This window comes from Anser brachyrhynchus, assembly GCF_964034855.1.
Source record: "Anser brachyrhynchus genome assembly, chromosome: 3".
Taxonomy (NCBI): domain Eukaryota; kingdom Metazoa; phylum Chordata; class Aves; order Anseriformes; family Anatidae; genus Anser; species Anser brachyrhynchus.
Genome location: NC_137696.1, coordinates 126078954 through 126094570, shown reverse-complemented (window position 1 = coordinate 126094570; position 15617 = coordinate 126078954). Strand labels below are relative to the sequence as shown.

The window sequence follows — 15617 nt, the reverse complement described above, 5'->3', positions numbered from 1 at the left end:
GGGGCCCCTTCCCTGGTCCCCTCTGGGCTTGGCCCCGGGAAAGGAACCGTCTGCCCGCGCCCAGCACCGCGGCACGGCCGGGGACGTGCCCGTGCCCGGAGAGGCCGAGGCGGCGGCGGCGGCGGGGGCCTGGGCTGCGTGGGGCCCGGCGCGTCCCGCGGCGGCGGGGAGCGTTTCACCTGAGCCCCAGAAGATCTCGGCCGCGGCCAAGGCAGGAAGAGGCCGCGGAGGGGGGAGCGGGGAAGGCGGAGAGGCCGGCGGGGGGGCGGCGAGGGAGAGGCCGGGGAGGGGATGGGAGCTGGCAGCCAGACAGCTCCGACATCCAGCTGCACTCGCCCGGCCCCGGCCGCATTCCTGCCCGGGGGCTGCCCGCGTCACGGGCACTGCGTTTGGTGCCCGCGGCACTGCCGGTGGCACCCAGCACGGGCCGAGCGGGGCTGCCCAGCGGGGCCCAGCCTGCGGGGGGCATGTGCCGTGCCCCAGGGCCGGTGTCCAGAAGCAGCTCCCTGCTCTGAGCCACCCCCCTGCAGGCCCACGTCCCCTGCACGGACCCAAACCGGGCACGGAGAGAGGGCTCGGAGCACCGTGGCTGGCTCCAGCACGGCGAGGCCAGGGGCTCGGAGGCTGTGAAGCCCATCTAGGATCCCTGGAGATCCCCGCCAGCCCTGCACAGCACCTGGGGCGGGTGTGCAAGGAGCCTGCCTGGCCTCGGCCCTGCCCTGGCCCCGCACCACAGCCGGGAAGCCAGGGCAGAGTGGGCAGGGGCCGCGGCACGGCTCCTCAGCACCCGGGGGGCTCCTGCCCGGGGCTCGGAGCTCCACGCGGCCCCGATCGGGAGGTTTTGGGACGGGTCCAAGGACGACGTCAGGAGCGCGGTTTGAGCACAGTCCCGGCACAGGATCCGAACGGGGTCTGCAGAGGCGCCGCGAGCTCCCCATGGGCTTCTGCTCCCCCTTAAGCCCCTCTCCTTCCACCACGGTACCAGCACGCCACGGCTGCGGCGCTGGCATCGGTCACGTCTGTGCCATGCTGGCCCCAAACACCAAACGTGCCCTTGGGATCTCTCCCTGGTCTGTGCCAGCCCCACACTGATTGGGGTCAGCGTGGGACCTGGTGCTGGCACAAGCACAGGCGCACACAGGGCTCCCAGCGCTCCCAGCCGGGCCAGCTCCAGCCTCGGGGGCCACAGGGTCCCCAGGAGAGGACGGGGGACTGGGGAGAGCCAGCTCCTTGCAGGCACTCATTCCCCACGTCTCTGGCCCCGTGCAACGCCTGCGCCAGGGAGGAGCGTGCCGGGGAGACCGTGGCGGGGGGGAGCGGAGCTCAGCCCCCCCTGCCGCGGCCGCGGGAGCGCGCCTTGCCAAACCACGCGGCGCTGCACTTTGTCCCAGCTGGAGCCGCCCCCGGGCACGCATCTCCGTTCCTGGAGAGCGGGGCCGTGGCGGTCCCGGAGCGGTGGGCGCCCATCCCGGCAGTCAGGCCGATTTCTGGCCGGCCCCCCGGTGGGAACGAGCAGCTCCCGGCACCGCGAGCGTTCGGGGACCTGCGCTGCAGACGTGGGGCCGCTCACCCCGGTGCTGGCACGTGGGGGCCCGCTCGCCCAGCACTGCACGTGCTCCCGGCAGCGGGAAGGCCGCGGGCACGGCGAGCCCCACGAAACCCGTCCCTCCGGGCAGCCGCTCCGCGCCCACGTGCTGACTTTGGCCGGGCTCTGGGAGCCGGGCCGCGGCCGTGTTTATGCTGGATGTAAGGGAAATGTACAGCGGGGTGTCAGGCGCGCTGCTGGCACACGGGCCGTGCCGGCCGGCCAGCCCTGCTGCGGCGCGGGATCAGGGTGCACAGCGAGCTGCGGGAGGCTCCCGGGGCTGCTGGGGGTGCGCGGCCCCCGGGGCAGCGGCGGCGGCGCTGAGGCTTCGTTGCAATCCCCAAAGCGAGCCCCAGGCTGTGCCGGAGCCACGCGCAGGAGGGAGCAGGGTGGGTGCAGTTCGCAGGGCCCCCAGGCAGTGCCCTCTCCCCCCCGGGGGGTGCTGCTGTGTCCTGCGGGGAGGGGTCTCTGCAGTGCCCCCAGCCTAGGCACCACGGAGCAGCCCCGTGGCTGCGATGCCTGCCCGGCGAGGCGGTGCTGGGCGCAGCGACCTGCTGGGGAAAGCAGTGGCCAGGTCCTGCGGCTGGAGGTGGGATGCGCAGGGCCCCCCAGCACCACGGGGCAGCCCCCCAGCCTCAGCGCTCAGCCTGGGCCTCATCCAGGGCTCACCCCGCTCCCAGCGCTGCTGCACGCTGGCTCAAGGGATGCTGCAGCGAGGGGTGGTGGGGATCCACCCCAGGGAGAGCCCCCACGTGCACCCCACAAGCCGGCCCCACCACTCTCTGCCTGGCCCCGTAAGCGTGGGGCAGCCCCACCGTGGGGCTCGGCGCCATCCCTGCACTGCTGGGCTGGGGGCACAGGGTCTGGCACAGCACCAGGGCGCTGCAGGGACCCCCAGGGCAGCGCCTGCGCCCCGAAAAGCCAGGCAGGGAAAGGAGGCGCAGGGATGCAGCCCCAGAGCAAGGAGGGCTGGCAAAAAGAGCCGGGGGCTGCGCCCCCACCGCCTGACGCTGCAGCCCCTCGCTGCCTCCAGCCCGCTCGGAGCTGAGTCATCTCCCCATAAATCACCCCGCTCCTCATCTCCCCGGGGCTCGCTGAAGAGCCTGGCGCGTCCCCGCAGCGCGGCGCAGCGCTCCTCCGCCGCTGCCAAGCAACAACCCGGAGGGAAACCACCTCCGAGGGGAGAGCTGCTGCATGACGCAGTGCTGCCGCTGCAGCGCCGCCGGGTCCCAGCTCCCGGCTGCAGCGGGGCTGGCAGCGGCGGGGGGGCAGCAGCCTGGCAGGGCAGGGGAGCGGGGGCGCAGGAAGCCCCCGGCTAAGCCTCGCTGGCACGGCGCCGATGGCACCGGCACGGCCTGGCGCCATGGCAGCGCGCGTCCCTCCTGCAGAGGTGACCTCCCCGCCTGTGGTGCCGCATCCCGGCGGGGTCAGGCTGGGACAGCTCAGCCCGGCGCGGTCACGTCCAGCCCGGGGGCTCGCAGGGACCCCAGCTGGCGAGGCAGAGCCCCAGCACAGCGCTGTCACCCCACCGGGGTCCCGCGGGGTGAGCTGCTGGCCTGAAGGACGGGGACGGCTGCGGGCATGTGAGCTGTCCCTGGCATGGCACGGGCCAGTGAGCACCGTGCTGCAGCCCGGCAGGGGATGGAGACCCCAACCCGCCCCCGTGCCGCAGGCAGCACCCCCCAGCCGTCGGCCCCACGCTCGCCTCCTCCCCAGCCCCACGGCGCCAGCTCCCCGCTGCGGCTCCTGGTGCCGGTCACCTGCGTGGAACGCGCGGCCCCGCTCCGGCTTCACACCCCGCGACCTCCCACAGGAGCAGAAAGCGCTCGATCTCCCCCATTATCCATCCCCGACGCCCAGCTGTGCCAATAACGCGCTGGACGCTTTCCAAGTGGACACACGGGTCGCCCCGTCCGGCGGCTGGGAACGACGGCTGCAGCGGGTGCACGGCGAGGGGACCGACACGGCGAGGGGACCGGCGCGGTGGGGGCACCTTCCTGCCCGAGCGGCAGGCACCGCGCAGCCACCACGGCCGAGGGAGCCCGGAGGAACTCAGATGACCCCAACCCCGCACTGCCTGCGGCAGGCCGGCGTCCAGCTGGCCAGCTGCCCCGGTCCCCACGCCGTGACCGGGGCAGGCCGTGTCCCCAGCGCCCCGGGGACGCTGCTGCTTCCCAGAGGAAGAGCGATGCCTTTGCCGCGAAGGGAGCAGCCACCCAGCTTCGGGCTGGCCCTTGTGCTGCGGGGACACAGAGGAGCACCGAGGCCACGGCCAGAGCTGCCACAACGCCTGGGTCTGGCTGGGGACCGTCCCTGGGCACCCCCAAACCCAGCACAACCCCTACATCCGTGCGGCACCTGCGGCCCCTGCCCAGCCCCTTGCCTGCTCTGGCAGCCACTGCTCGGCCCCACTCCATCCCGGTGGTGGAACAGCACCGTGGCAGAGCACCGGGTGATTTGGGATGGGCGCAGAGCTTCCCTGGGGGCTGAGGCACCCTCCGGCAGCAGCAGGGGCACGTACTGGGGTCGGGACCTCCACATGGGGCCGGGAGCCCCCTGCACGGCGCAGTGACGGGAGCGCAGCCGCGCACCACGTGCCGCCTGGCTGCAGCACGGCTTCGCCCCGCATAGCTCACGGGGTGGAGCGTGGGGACGGAGCTGGGTTAAACCCCGCGGCAGGCGGGCGAACACCTCCCACCCACTGCCCAGCCCGGCAGTGCCAGCATGGGGAGCCCCAGCCGGGTCTGGCACCGTGGCTGGGGGCTCTGCGTGTCGCACGGGGACAGGGACAGCCTCAGCCCCCCGTGGTGGCAGGGCAGTCAGCCTGGCCCATGGCAGGGGCCACCTGCAGCTCATCCTGGCCGGCAGCAGGGAGCTGGCGACGTCCCTGCGCTTGCCACGCATGACCCCATCCTCTGCCCCTTGGCTGCTCTCCCCACCCCGGCGAGCCCTGAGCACACGTGCGTCGTCCCCTCCTGTCCCCAAACGCCCCCCTTTCTGCCCCATCGCGTGCCCTTCCCACCGCCCCACGCCCCGTGCCCCCTCCCACTCCACTGCCACGACCCCAGAGCAGGGGATGCCCCAAAGCGGGGGACGCCCGCACCCCCGGCAGGGCGGGAGCAGCCTGCCTGTCGCCCCCCTCCCCTCCCCGCTGCCAGAAATAGCTCAATCCCCGCTAATCCCCGCCGCGGCTCAGTCTCGCACCCCCCTGTGCCGCCCAGCTCCGCGCTCCCCAGGCTGCAGCAGCACGGGGGGGGGGGAGCGCGGCTGGAGGGGTCCCCCCACAGCCTGGCTCCCGCAGGGACGGGGTGGCCGTGGTGCCAGGAGACCCCCACCCCTGTCCCCGTGCCGCGCGGTGCCGGGGCCGTACCTTGTGCGTGTCGAGCGCCTCGCGGTCCGGCACGGGGCTGCTGGCATCGAGGGCGCCGCTGGACGGCATGGTGGGGCGCGGAGGGCGGGGGCCGGGCGGGCACCGGGGAGCTTCGCCGCTTCAGCACCAGGAGAGGCCCCGCCGCCGCCGCCGCCGCGCTCCGGCTCTGCGCCGCCGAGGGGTCCGGGAGCCGTCGCCCAGCCCCTGCGCCTGCCGGGATCCTCCTGCCCTGCGGGGAACAGAGGGACGGGGTGAGGGGGGAGCGCCAGCCCCGCGCCCCCCGCCCGCCCGCCGTGCCCCAGCCCCCAGCAATTATTAACACGCCGCAACCTTGACTCAGCCGGGCTGGGCCGTGCCCCCCGGCGTCGCCCCCGGCAGGCGGCGGAGCCGCGGCCCCACCGGGGCGCATGGAGCGCGGCGCAGGGCGCGTGGTGTGGGGCATGTGGCATGGGATCTGCCTCGCGCAGCACAGGGTGTGCGCTGCGGGGTGTGTGGTGCGGTGTGGGGAGGGTGCAGTGTGTGGGATGGGTGCAGCGTGGGGTGGGGGCACGGTGTGGGGTGGGGGCACGGTGTGGGGTGGGGGTGCAGAGTGAGGGATGGGGGTGCAGTGTAGGATGGGGGCACAGTGTGGGATGTGGGATACACAGCGTGGGATGGGGGTGCACAGCGTGGGAAGGGGGTGCACAGCGTGGGATGGGGGTGCACAGCGTGGGATGGGGGTGCACAGTGTGCAGCACAGGTCAGGGTGCACCACGAGTGGCACAGGACACGCAGCATGGGGTGCACAGTGCGGGGTGCAGTGCGGGGTGCATGGCACAGAGAGCAGGGCGCACACAGGAGCTGCAGGGCACACAGAGCAGGGTGCACAGCGCAGGATGCAGCGCGGGGTGCAGGGCACGCAGGGCACAGCGTGGGGTGCAGGCTGCAGGGTGCACAGTGCATGGTGCGGGGTGCACAGTGCGGGGTGGGGGGTGCAGGCTGCGGGATGCAGGGTGCACAGCACGGGGAGGAGGCTGCACAGCGCCTGGTGCGGGGTGCAGGGTGCACAGTGAGCGGTGCGGGGTGTGGGATGCACAGAATGGGGTGCGGGGCGCGGGGCGCGGGGTGCACGGCGCGGGCTGTGGGGTGCAGGGAGCGGGGTGCAGGCGCAGGCAGGGCCCCGCGGGGCTGCGGCGGAGGCGTCAGCCCCAGCACCTGTTGCTATGGAAAACGCTGCCTGCATTAGCCATGGCCGAGGCTGCTGTTGCCTTTGGCACCGGAGCTGCAATTTGTTTCTAGAGCTTTCCAGCCGCAGCTCGTTCCCAGCCGGCAGGGTGGGGGGCTGCCGGGCGGGCAGGGCCGCTGCTTCTAGGAACAGAAACTCAAACCCCGGCACGTTCCTCCCGTCCCCGCGGCTGCCTGCGGCGCGGGGCTGCCTGCGGGGGGGAGCGGGGGCCCCGCCGCTGCCGCAGCCTCCCCCCGGCCCGGCGGCGGCACCCCCGAGCGCGGGGTGCTGGGCTGGGGGCAGCGGGGCCGGCGGGGGTGGGGGGCGGCTCGGACAAGGCTCGGCTGTCTCCAGCCCCCCGTTTTCAGCCCCCCGGCCCCTCGTGCCTGGGGCTGGGACGCGGGTGGGGAGGGTGGGAGGCAGGCTGGGGGTGCGGGATGGGGCTGTGGGGCAGGGCTGCGGGGTGGGGGTGCGGGGTGCGGGCGCAGGATAGGGTGTGGGGTGCAGGATGGGGTCTGGGGGTGCAGGATGGGGGTGTAGGATGGGGGCGCAGGATGGGGGTGCATGCTGTGTCCCCCGCCGCCTGCACACAGCCTGCAGGGCTTCCCCCGGCCCCTCCTTTGCCACCTGTCAGGGAACCTCCACGGGAAAGCCCCGTCCCTGTGTCCCTGTCCCTGTCCCCGTCCCTGGGGCAGTGTCCCCACGAGCCCCCTGCAGCACAGGCTCTGCCCACGCCTGGTCTCTGCCAAGCTCCTTGGAGCTGGCCCTGCGCTCGCAGCCCCGCCGCTCCCCTCCCTGCGGCTCGGGGGGACCCCGACCTTGGGGCTGGTGCCCCTTGGTGAGGGGCCGGGGCTGGCACCGGGCAGCGCCGCGCACCCCCGTGTCACCGCCCCAGGTGCCTGTCCCGGGGCTGCCACATTGCTGGCACCACGGCACGGCACGCTGCCCGGCACGGCACGGCACGGCACACATTTTGGCACGGCACGGCACCTCACATCCCCCCTCGCCATCCCAGGGCTGGCGGTGCCCCCATCCCTGCCCGTGCCCCCGCTGCCCCCAGCCCCGCTCCCCGCTGCGCGGTGCCCGGGCGAAGCCACGTCCGCGGGCACGGGAGGCCACGTGCTGCCGGGGAACACCTGGGGACACCCGGCCGCGTCCCACGCAGCTCCGGAGCAGGGGCTCCCCGTCCCCCCCGGGCTGCACCCCCCATGCCCACGGGGCCCGCAGGCACCGCAGGCTGCTGGTGTCCCCGATGTCCCCGGCGTCCCCCGCTCCCCGCGGGTCCCCGCCTGCAGCGCCGCTGCGGACGCCGTCCCCACATCCCCCAAAACCATCTCGGTCCCCCTCCAGCCCCCCCATCCCGTCCCCCCCATCCCCACCAGCCCACCCGGGGGGGGCAGGACCCCCGCAGCCCCCCGCAGCCCCCCGCAGCCCCCCGGCTCGGGCACCCCCGTGCCCGCAGCCCGCGCCGTGCGCAGCCTCGCGCGGAAAAATCTCCAGCTCGCAGGCTTTGATTCGCTTCCAGCAAACATGGTCTCCGAGCGCACTAAAAATAGTTGGGCTGCGTACAAAACCCCCGGCACCCGCAGGGCGGGGGGGACGCGGAACAAAGCCGGGGAGAAGCCGGCGGCACCGGGCCCCCCCCCAGCCCCCCCCCCCCCCAGCCCCACCGCCGGGTCCCCGCCGCCGTCCCCGCTCTTACCCGCGGGCCGGGGCCGCGTCGTCCCCGCGCTAGGCCACGGCCACCGCCGCCGTCACCGCGCTCCCGCACCGCCGGCTGCGGGGGGGACCCCGCGGGGCATCCCCTCGGCTGGTGCGGGGCCGGGGGGGGGGGTGCGGGGGGGGGCCGCGGCCCCGCTGCTCGCAGCCGGCCGGGGCTGCCCGCGCTCGCCGCCGAGGCGCGGGGAGGGACTCGCCGCCCTCCCTCCTGCCTCCCTCCCTATTTATCGCCGGGGCTGACCTGACACCGGTGACGGCGGCGAGCGGGGGAACCGCTCGCCCCGGCCCGCGCCGCTCCCGCACGGAGGAGTCACGCTCGGCGGCGGCAGAGGCGGTGGAAGTAGGTTACCTGCGGTGATGCGCGCCGCCGGCACCCGCGCCCGCACCCGCGCCCGCCTTTATTTGGGGACGCCGCAGCTCCCGGCGGCGGCCCGCGGGAGCCCAACAGCCATTTTAGGCGACGGCGGCCGGGCCGCTCGGCTCCCGCCGGCCCCAGACGCCGCGAGCCGGAGGCGCCTCCCCGGCTCCCCCCGCCCCGAGCCGCGCGCCCCCCCCCCCCGGCCCCGCCGGGACGCGCCCCGGTGCGCCCTGTCCTAACGTGACCCGGCCGCGCCGCCCCCCGCGGCGCCCCCGCCGCAGCGACACCCGCCGGGCTCGCCGGGGACGCGCGGGGGGCCCCGTCCGAGCCCCTTCCCCGCGACAAGTGCCGCAGCGGATTATTATTATCGTCGCCGCCTTGAGTCACCGCTCCTCCCCCCCCTCCCCGGCACCGGGGAAGAAGTTCGGGGCTGACTCAGAGGGACGGGAGCCGCGGCCGTGAGTCACCCGCGCCCCCCCTCCGCCGCCCCCCGCCGCTCGGCACCCCTGACTCACGGCGGGGGGGCTCCCGCGGCCCCCCCCCCCCCCCCCCCGCGCCGGGGGGAACCGGGGACAGACCCCGGCCGAAAGCAAGCGGCGCCGCGCGGAGCCGAGGGGCGAGCGGCGACGGCGTCTCCCGTGCCACCGGCTCCGACAGACGGCTGCGGCGAAACCGCCGTCGTGGGCACGGCGCTGACCTCGCCCGCGCGCGGCCCCCGCGCCCCCCCGTAATGCGAACTTACGGGCTAAATATCCGCCCGCGCCGCTCCGCGGGGCTCGTGTCGGGCAGGGGAACCGGCCACGGCCGCGACGTGTGGGGCGGCCTCCAGGAACCGCCCGCGAGGGGCTTCCATAGCACGAGGCGGCAGCCCCTCTGCTCCCCAAAACGCGGCAGGGGTGGAGGGAGGGTGGCACCAGCAAACCGGCCCCCCGCCGCGCCCCGGGGAGCAACGCGGTGCCCCCCGCTGCAACACGCGGCGCTGCACCCCAGGGAGCGATGCTCTGCCCTGAGCTGCACCCCAGCAGCGAGGCACTGCTCCACGCTGCAACACGCTGCACCGCAACCCAGCGAGGAATGCACTGCCCTCAGCTGCACCCTAGGGAGTGATGCACTGCTCCACGCTGCAACACGCTGCACTGCACCCCAGGGAGCGCTGCACTGTCCTGAGCTGCACCCCTGGGAGCAACGCACTGCCCTGAGCTGCACCCCAGGAGTGATGCGCTGCACCCTGGGGCACGCTGCACTGCCCCGCGCTGTGCCGCACCGCACCCTGAGGGGGGAGGCGGTGCACCCTGGGGAGCAACGCACTGCCCTGAGCTGCACCCCGGGGAGGGAAGCACCGTGCTGCCCCATGCCGCACCCTGGGGAGCAGTCCAGCACCCCAGGGAGCAATGCACTGCGCTGCGCTGCACACCTGGCAGTGAGGCACTGCACTGTGCTGCAGCGCACGTAACTGTGCCCTGGGGAGCGATGCACTGCCCAGCACTACGCTGCGCTGCTCCCTGGGGAGCGGAGCACTGCCGTGCACTGCAAAGCCGCGCTGCAAGCAAACTAAAACACAAGTTGCAGGCCTAAACAGGGCCGGATCCTGCAAAGCTTCGACGCTGGCAAAGGCGGGATCCAGACGAAACTGCCCATGGGACTGTCATGTACTGGGGACACCAGCGCCAGGACACGGCTCTGGCCCCGCTCCCCTCCTGCAGACGGGACGGTGAAAACCTGGAGGGGGCCAGGACGGGGCCACGGCCAGGCTCACGAGTAAGAAAATGCCTCACGGCCGGAGAGCTCGATGGGTTTGGCTTATTGGAAAAAAATGGCTGAGAGATGATTTGATTACAGTGAGCAAGTGCCTTTGTGGGCAGAAAGCGACGGGCAGCGCCGAAAGCCTCTGCCGGGCAGAGGGACACAGAGCAGACACCAGAGCAGGGGCTGGGAGCCGGAGCCGGGTGATGGGACCTGGGGACTGGGCACGAGTCTGTAACTGGGAAGGGTGGCGAGCCGCAGAACGAGCCCAGCAGGAGCGGCGCTTCCCGTGCCCTGCGGTGCAGGAGCTGGCCCAGCGCGCCCCAAGGTCTCCTGTCCTCGCGCTGTGCGGGTGGCACTGGCGAAGACCAGCCCCTGGCGTCAAGGAACAGCAGGTCCGTGCACCGAAGCAGAGGGGACGGCATCTCTGTACCCACGGAGCCGCCACGGGGCAGGGCAGGGGGGCACCTGGCACACGCGTGTGCACCGGGCGCGTGCCCACCCTGCCACCCAGCTCCGGCACTTGCTGCTGGTGCCGGCGGGTCCGGCCTCCTGCAGCACCGCGGGCAGCAGGGCGCGGGCAGAGCGCGTGGGCCGGCACGGGCAGGGATGCAGATGCACGTCCTAAAAATACCCGCACGAGACCCAGCACCTGGAGGTCCCCGAGCGGCCGCCCGCGACGGCTGGGGCCGGCACCGCGCCCGGGGCAGGCGGGGGCGAAGGGGCGGCCGCGGAGGCTTCTCAGAGCCCCGGCATCCTCGTGGCTCCTCCAGACGGCGAGGCGGGGGCCACCCCGCACCCACTGACCCGGGGGGCTCTCCCGAACGCCCCTGCGCTCACAGCGCGCTCCGGCAGCCGGGGAAGCGCCCAGGCATCCCTTATTTCCTCGAGATGTCTGCGGGCACTTCATTTTGCGAAAAGAGGCTCCTGCTAGGAAGTTTCGAGCTGACTCAGCACGAAAAGGCCACTGCACGCGCGGGAGCTGCCGGGAGCCGCCGCCTGGTGTCACACCGGCCGCTCTCCTGCCCGCCCGCGGCCCGGGGACGGGTGCTGGGGGGGGTCCGGCCCAGGCCCCCCGCCGCTCGCCCCACGGGGCCGGGCGGTCGCGGCACCGCTGGCTCCTGCCACCCCGCACGCCGTGCAGCCCTGCCAGCACCGAGCACCAATCCCGTGGTGACACCGTCTACGTCACACAAAGGGAAGAAATAAAGAAAGAGGAACTGAGCGAAGAGGAAAATTTCATTTGCCCACAGGTTCGCACGCACAAACACCCAAAAAGAGAGGAAAAAGAAAGAGAGAGGAGGGGAAAGGGAGCGCGGAGCTGAGCCGTGCCCGCGGAGGGGCCGGGCACCTGGGCGCCTGCTGGGCCCTGGCCCGGCTGCTCCCGGCCCCCTCCTGCTTGCAGCCCCGGGGCGCTCTGCGGTTGCTTTTTTAGTTCGCGTGGGTTTGGTTTTTGGGTTTATTTTTGTGTGTTTTTTTTTTTTCCTCTAAGAGAAACTTTCCGCGGGCACCAAGCACCCGGCTGAACTCTGCCGGGCCTGGGGGCTGCGGGGCCGCACGGGGGGGGGCAGGGGGCAGGCGGGCAGTGAGGGGGTGCGGGGGGAAGGCAGGGGCTGGGGGGCAGGCAGGGGATGGGCAGGGGGCAGGGGGCAGGCAGGAGGGGGACAGGCAGAGAGCACCGGGAGCACAGGGTGCAGGCAGGGCGCAGGCAGGATGCACAGGGTGCAGGCAGGGCGCAGAGGCTGTAGGCAGGGTGCAGGCAGGGTGCACGGGGCGCAGGCAGGGTGCAGGCAGAGCACAGGCAGGGCGCACAGGGCACAGGCAGGGCGCAGGCAGGACGCACAGCGTGCACGGGGCGCAGGCAGCAGCAGCCCCAGCTCCCGGCCTGCCCGCAGCCCCTGCTCCAGCCTGGGCATCCCCTGTCCCCCTTCCCCATCCCCCGTCCCCCATCCCCTACCCCTATCTCCATTCCCTACCCCTATCCCCCATCCCTACCCCCTGTCCCCCATTCCCAACCCCTATCCCCCATCCCCATCCCGTACCCCTATCCCCCACTTCCTACCCCTACCCCTACCCCTACCCCTACCCCTATCCCATACCCTGTACCCCACCCCCCGTCCCCTACCCCCACCCCCCGTCCCTGTCCCCCACCCCCCGCCCCGTCCCCCTCCCCTCCGGGCCGTGCTCCCCCACTCGGGGCGATGCTCCCGGGACGGGGCGAACGGGGCGGGGGGGGGGGGGGGAACGGAGGAGGAGGAGGGAAAAAACCAACCAAACAAACAAAAACCACCGACACGGGGGGGTCGGGGGGGCCCCGCCGCCGTGCCGAGCCGTGCCGAGCCGTGCTCGGGAGCGGGGCCGGGGGCGGCCCGGCGCTGCCCTTCAGCCGCCCGCCCGGGCGCTCAAGGACGCGGCGGGGCCCGGCGGGGCGGGGACGGGCCCGGGGGGGGCCGGGGGGGGGCACCGGGGGAGAGGGGGGGCCCGGGGGGGGGGGCCGGGCGGCCGCTGCCATCTTTTCCTGCTTTTCCTCCGCGCCCGCCCGGCCCCGCCGCCGGCAGCGGGAGGGGGGGGGGGGGAGAGCACGGGGCTGGGGGCACCGCGCGGGCCGAGCCGTGCCGAGCCGTGCCAACGGGGGGGGGGGGGAACCGGGGGGGGGGAACCGGGGGGGTGCCCGTCCCGGGAGGGGGGGCTACGGGCGGGGGGGGGGGGCGTCGGGGAAGCCGGGCGCGCGCCGCCGCGGGGCCGTTACCTGGGCCGTGCGGGCCCGGCGCGCCGTGCCGAGCCGTGCCGAGCCGTGCCGAGCCGTGCCGAGCCGCGCCGAGCCGCGCCGAGCCGCCCCGAGCCGCCGCTGCGCTGCCCGGCGAGGCCTCCTCCCGCAGCGCCGCCGCCTCCACTGCAGCACCGAGCCGCCCGCCCGCCGCCCGCCGCGCGGTCCTAGCGCCCTCCGCCGCCGCTACGGCTCGGCACGGCTCGGCGCGGCTCGGCACGGCACGGCACGGCACGGCTCGGCACGGCTCGGCACGGCACGGCTCGGCACGGCAGGGCCCCGCCGGGACAGCGCGGGGTAGCGCCCGGCTGAGCCGTGCCGGCGCGTGATCCGGCCGTGCTGCGCCGTGCCAAGATGCGCCGAGCCGAGCCGTGCTGAGCCAGACCGTGCTGGGCCAAGCCGAGCTTAGTCAAGTGCCGTGCGCTTGGTGCAGTGCCAAGCCAGGCCGAGCCGTGCCGGGTTGGCCCGGACTGGGTCAAGGCACTGCATGGTGTGCGGTGCCAAGCCAGGACAGGCCAAGGCGTGCCAAGCCGTGCTGGACCAGGCCAAGCCAAGCCGAGCCAAACCAAGCCATGCCATGTCCTGCAAGGGCTGGACAAGCTTAGCCAAGGCCAGCAGTCCCGTGCAGAGCTGGACCAGAGCCAAGCTGAGCCGGGCTGAGCCCAGCAGTGCTGACCCGTGCCGAGCCGTGCTGGGTGGAACTGAGCAGTGCCAGCCCATGCAGCACTGCTCTCAGCAGCACCAGGCCGTGCCATGCCAAGCTGAGCCGTGCCATGCCAAGCTGAGCCGTGCCACGCAATGCCGAGCTAGAAAGGCTGCTGCCAAGGCAAGGGGCTTCGTACAGTGCCGGGCCGTGCAGTGCTGGTGTGAGCAGGGCCAAGCCAAGCGGGGCCATGGGTGCTGTGCATGCAGCGTGCGCACGGCCGGGGTGTTGAGCCGTGCCACGCAGGGCTAAACCGTGTTGAGCAGTGCCGAGCAGAGCCGAACCGTGCAGTGCGGTGCCGTGCAGTGCGGTGCGGAGCTGTGCCGTGCCGTGTGATGACCTGTGCCAAGCCATGCACAGCTGTGCAGTGCTGAGCAGTGCGGTGCTGAGCGATGGTGCTGTGCAGTGCCGTGCCTGTGCCAAGCCATCCTGCAGTCCTGAACCATGCCGAGCCCTGCAGTGCCATGCCAAACCAAGCCATGCCGGTGGGGATGAGTGGTGCCGTGCAGCGCTGTGCCATGCCATGCGATTCTGGGGCACTGTGTGTCCCCGGTCCCCCAGTGCCACTGAGCCCTGACCCACTGGGGACATCTCTGGGTGCCTCTGCTCTGGGGCAGTCACGCTGGGCACCCTTATCCCGCGCCCCACGCCCCAGCACCCCACGTTGGCCCTGTTCTGTCCTGGCCAGAGGTGCCCAGGGGGGGTCCTGGGGCCATGTGGGGACCTGAGCACCCTCTGTGTGTGTGCTGGCGGCCAGGTAACGGGCACGGACACACCGTGGAGGCTCTAAAGCAGAAGATGCACAAAACGACCCAGCAATTAGGCTGCCTTGAGGTGTGCAAACACCCATGAGGTGTCTTGGGGGTTGGCGATGCCACGGGTGCTGGGTAGGGGCCGGAGAGCCAAGATCAACCCGCCTGGAGCAGCGGTGGAGGCGAGAGCCACCGGGGCAAAGCCCCCAGACTCTGCGTGGGCACTGTCATCGCCCCCCACCCGGGGGGGACCAGCGTGGGGACCCTCGGTGCAGCACGCCGGGCATCCCGCACCGCGCAGGGGGCTCTGCAGGGGCAGGGTGGGGGAGCACCGGAGAGCCCCAGGGAGCCGTGGGCCACCCTTGTACCAGAGAAAGGGGAACGTGGGGGGCTGGGGGAGGAGGCTGCAGCCTGGCACCCCCGGGAATGCCCGTGCTCCCTGGGGGAGCGGGGTGGGCTCCCTGGGGACAGCCTCCAGCCTGGTGTGTCTGGGGAGGCCGTGGAGACCGTAGCGGGTGCTGGGGAGCTGCCCCTCGGACGGGGCTGGGGAGGGGGCCAGGGAGCACCCCCACCTCCCACATGGGGCTGGTGAGGGGCCGTGCCCAGGTCCCAGGCCACCAGCGCCAGCGCCCCGCAGCCCCCGGCATGGGCACGGAGGGGCTCGGCCGTGCCGCGCGGGCTGCAGCCCAGACAAACCCTTTTAGGCAGGGACCCAGGCTCGCCTTCAGTGCTGGAAGGCGCCTAGCGCACATGGGGGCACTGTAAAATAAGACATTAATTAATAATAATAATTAATGTTACATTCCCCTGACTTAATACGACCGTCTTGCTCACTGCTGCAGGGGAAAGCTGCTCCCTCTCTCCCTCGCGCTCTAATAGCTTTCTTGAACGCGTGCCCGTGCCTGGGGCTGGGCAGGGACACGAGCACGGCGCGGCCCCTCCGCTGCCCCCCGTCCCATGCAGGAGGGCAGAGCTGGCCCCCTGCCGCCCCGTGCACCCACTCTGCTCTTGATGCCTTCCCTGGCCTCGTGCTGGCCCTGCAGGGGCCGCGGTGCCGCGGTGCCCCTGGCTGCTCCACTGGGCCCCTGCTGGTCCCCCTGCCATGTCTCCACGGAGGCAGCACGACTTCGGTCCCCGCAGTGGCAGCCACCGTGACTTTGAGGGGCCTTTTGAACCACTGCATGCATTTTGCAGCCCAGAATTGCGCTCTCCTACCTCCCTTTGTTGAGTGGCTATGGCAGCGCGGTCGCTACCGCGGGGCCTTCCAAGCCAGGGCCCTTTCATTTCCCTGGTGCTGTGGGAAGGGCTCCGGGCGCTTTGTGCAGGGGCTGGCACGCTGCTTCACTCCGACATGCTCTGGCCCCTGGTCCCCATCCCAGAGGATGCTGTGGGTTGGGTGCTGGTGCCACTGACACC

At 73.1% G+C, this 15617-nt stretch overlaps 1 protein-coding gene across 7 annotated transcripts in view; it reads right to left on the bottom strand.

Annotated features, from left to right (window-relative positions):
- DNMT3A (DNA methyltransferase 3 alpha) overlaps positions 1 to 12863 on the bottom strand; it is a 46673-nt gene extending 33810 nt beyond the window's left edge. For 5 of the 7 annotated variants that reach the window (XM_080584194.1, XM_080584197.1, XM_080584196.1 and 2 more), the window contains exons 1-2: positions 12729 to 12863; positions 4956 to 5184 (exon numbers count right to left, since the gene is read on the bottom strand). In XM_080584194.1, coding sequence (XP_080440320.1) covers positions 4956 to 5024 — 69 coding nt within the window. In that variant the 5' untranslated portion in view covers positions 5025 to 5184; positions 12729 to 12863. Of the gene's footprint in view, positions 1 to 179; positions 220 to 4955; positions 5185 to 8119; positions 8390 to 12728 lie in introns of those variants that run through there. The other 2 variants (XM_080584195.1, XM_080584189.1) reach the window with 2 other exon arrangements.
- Between the last annotated feature and the right edge of the window lie 2754 nt (positions 12864 to 15617).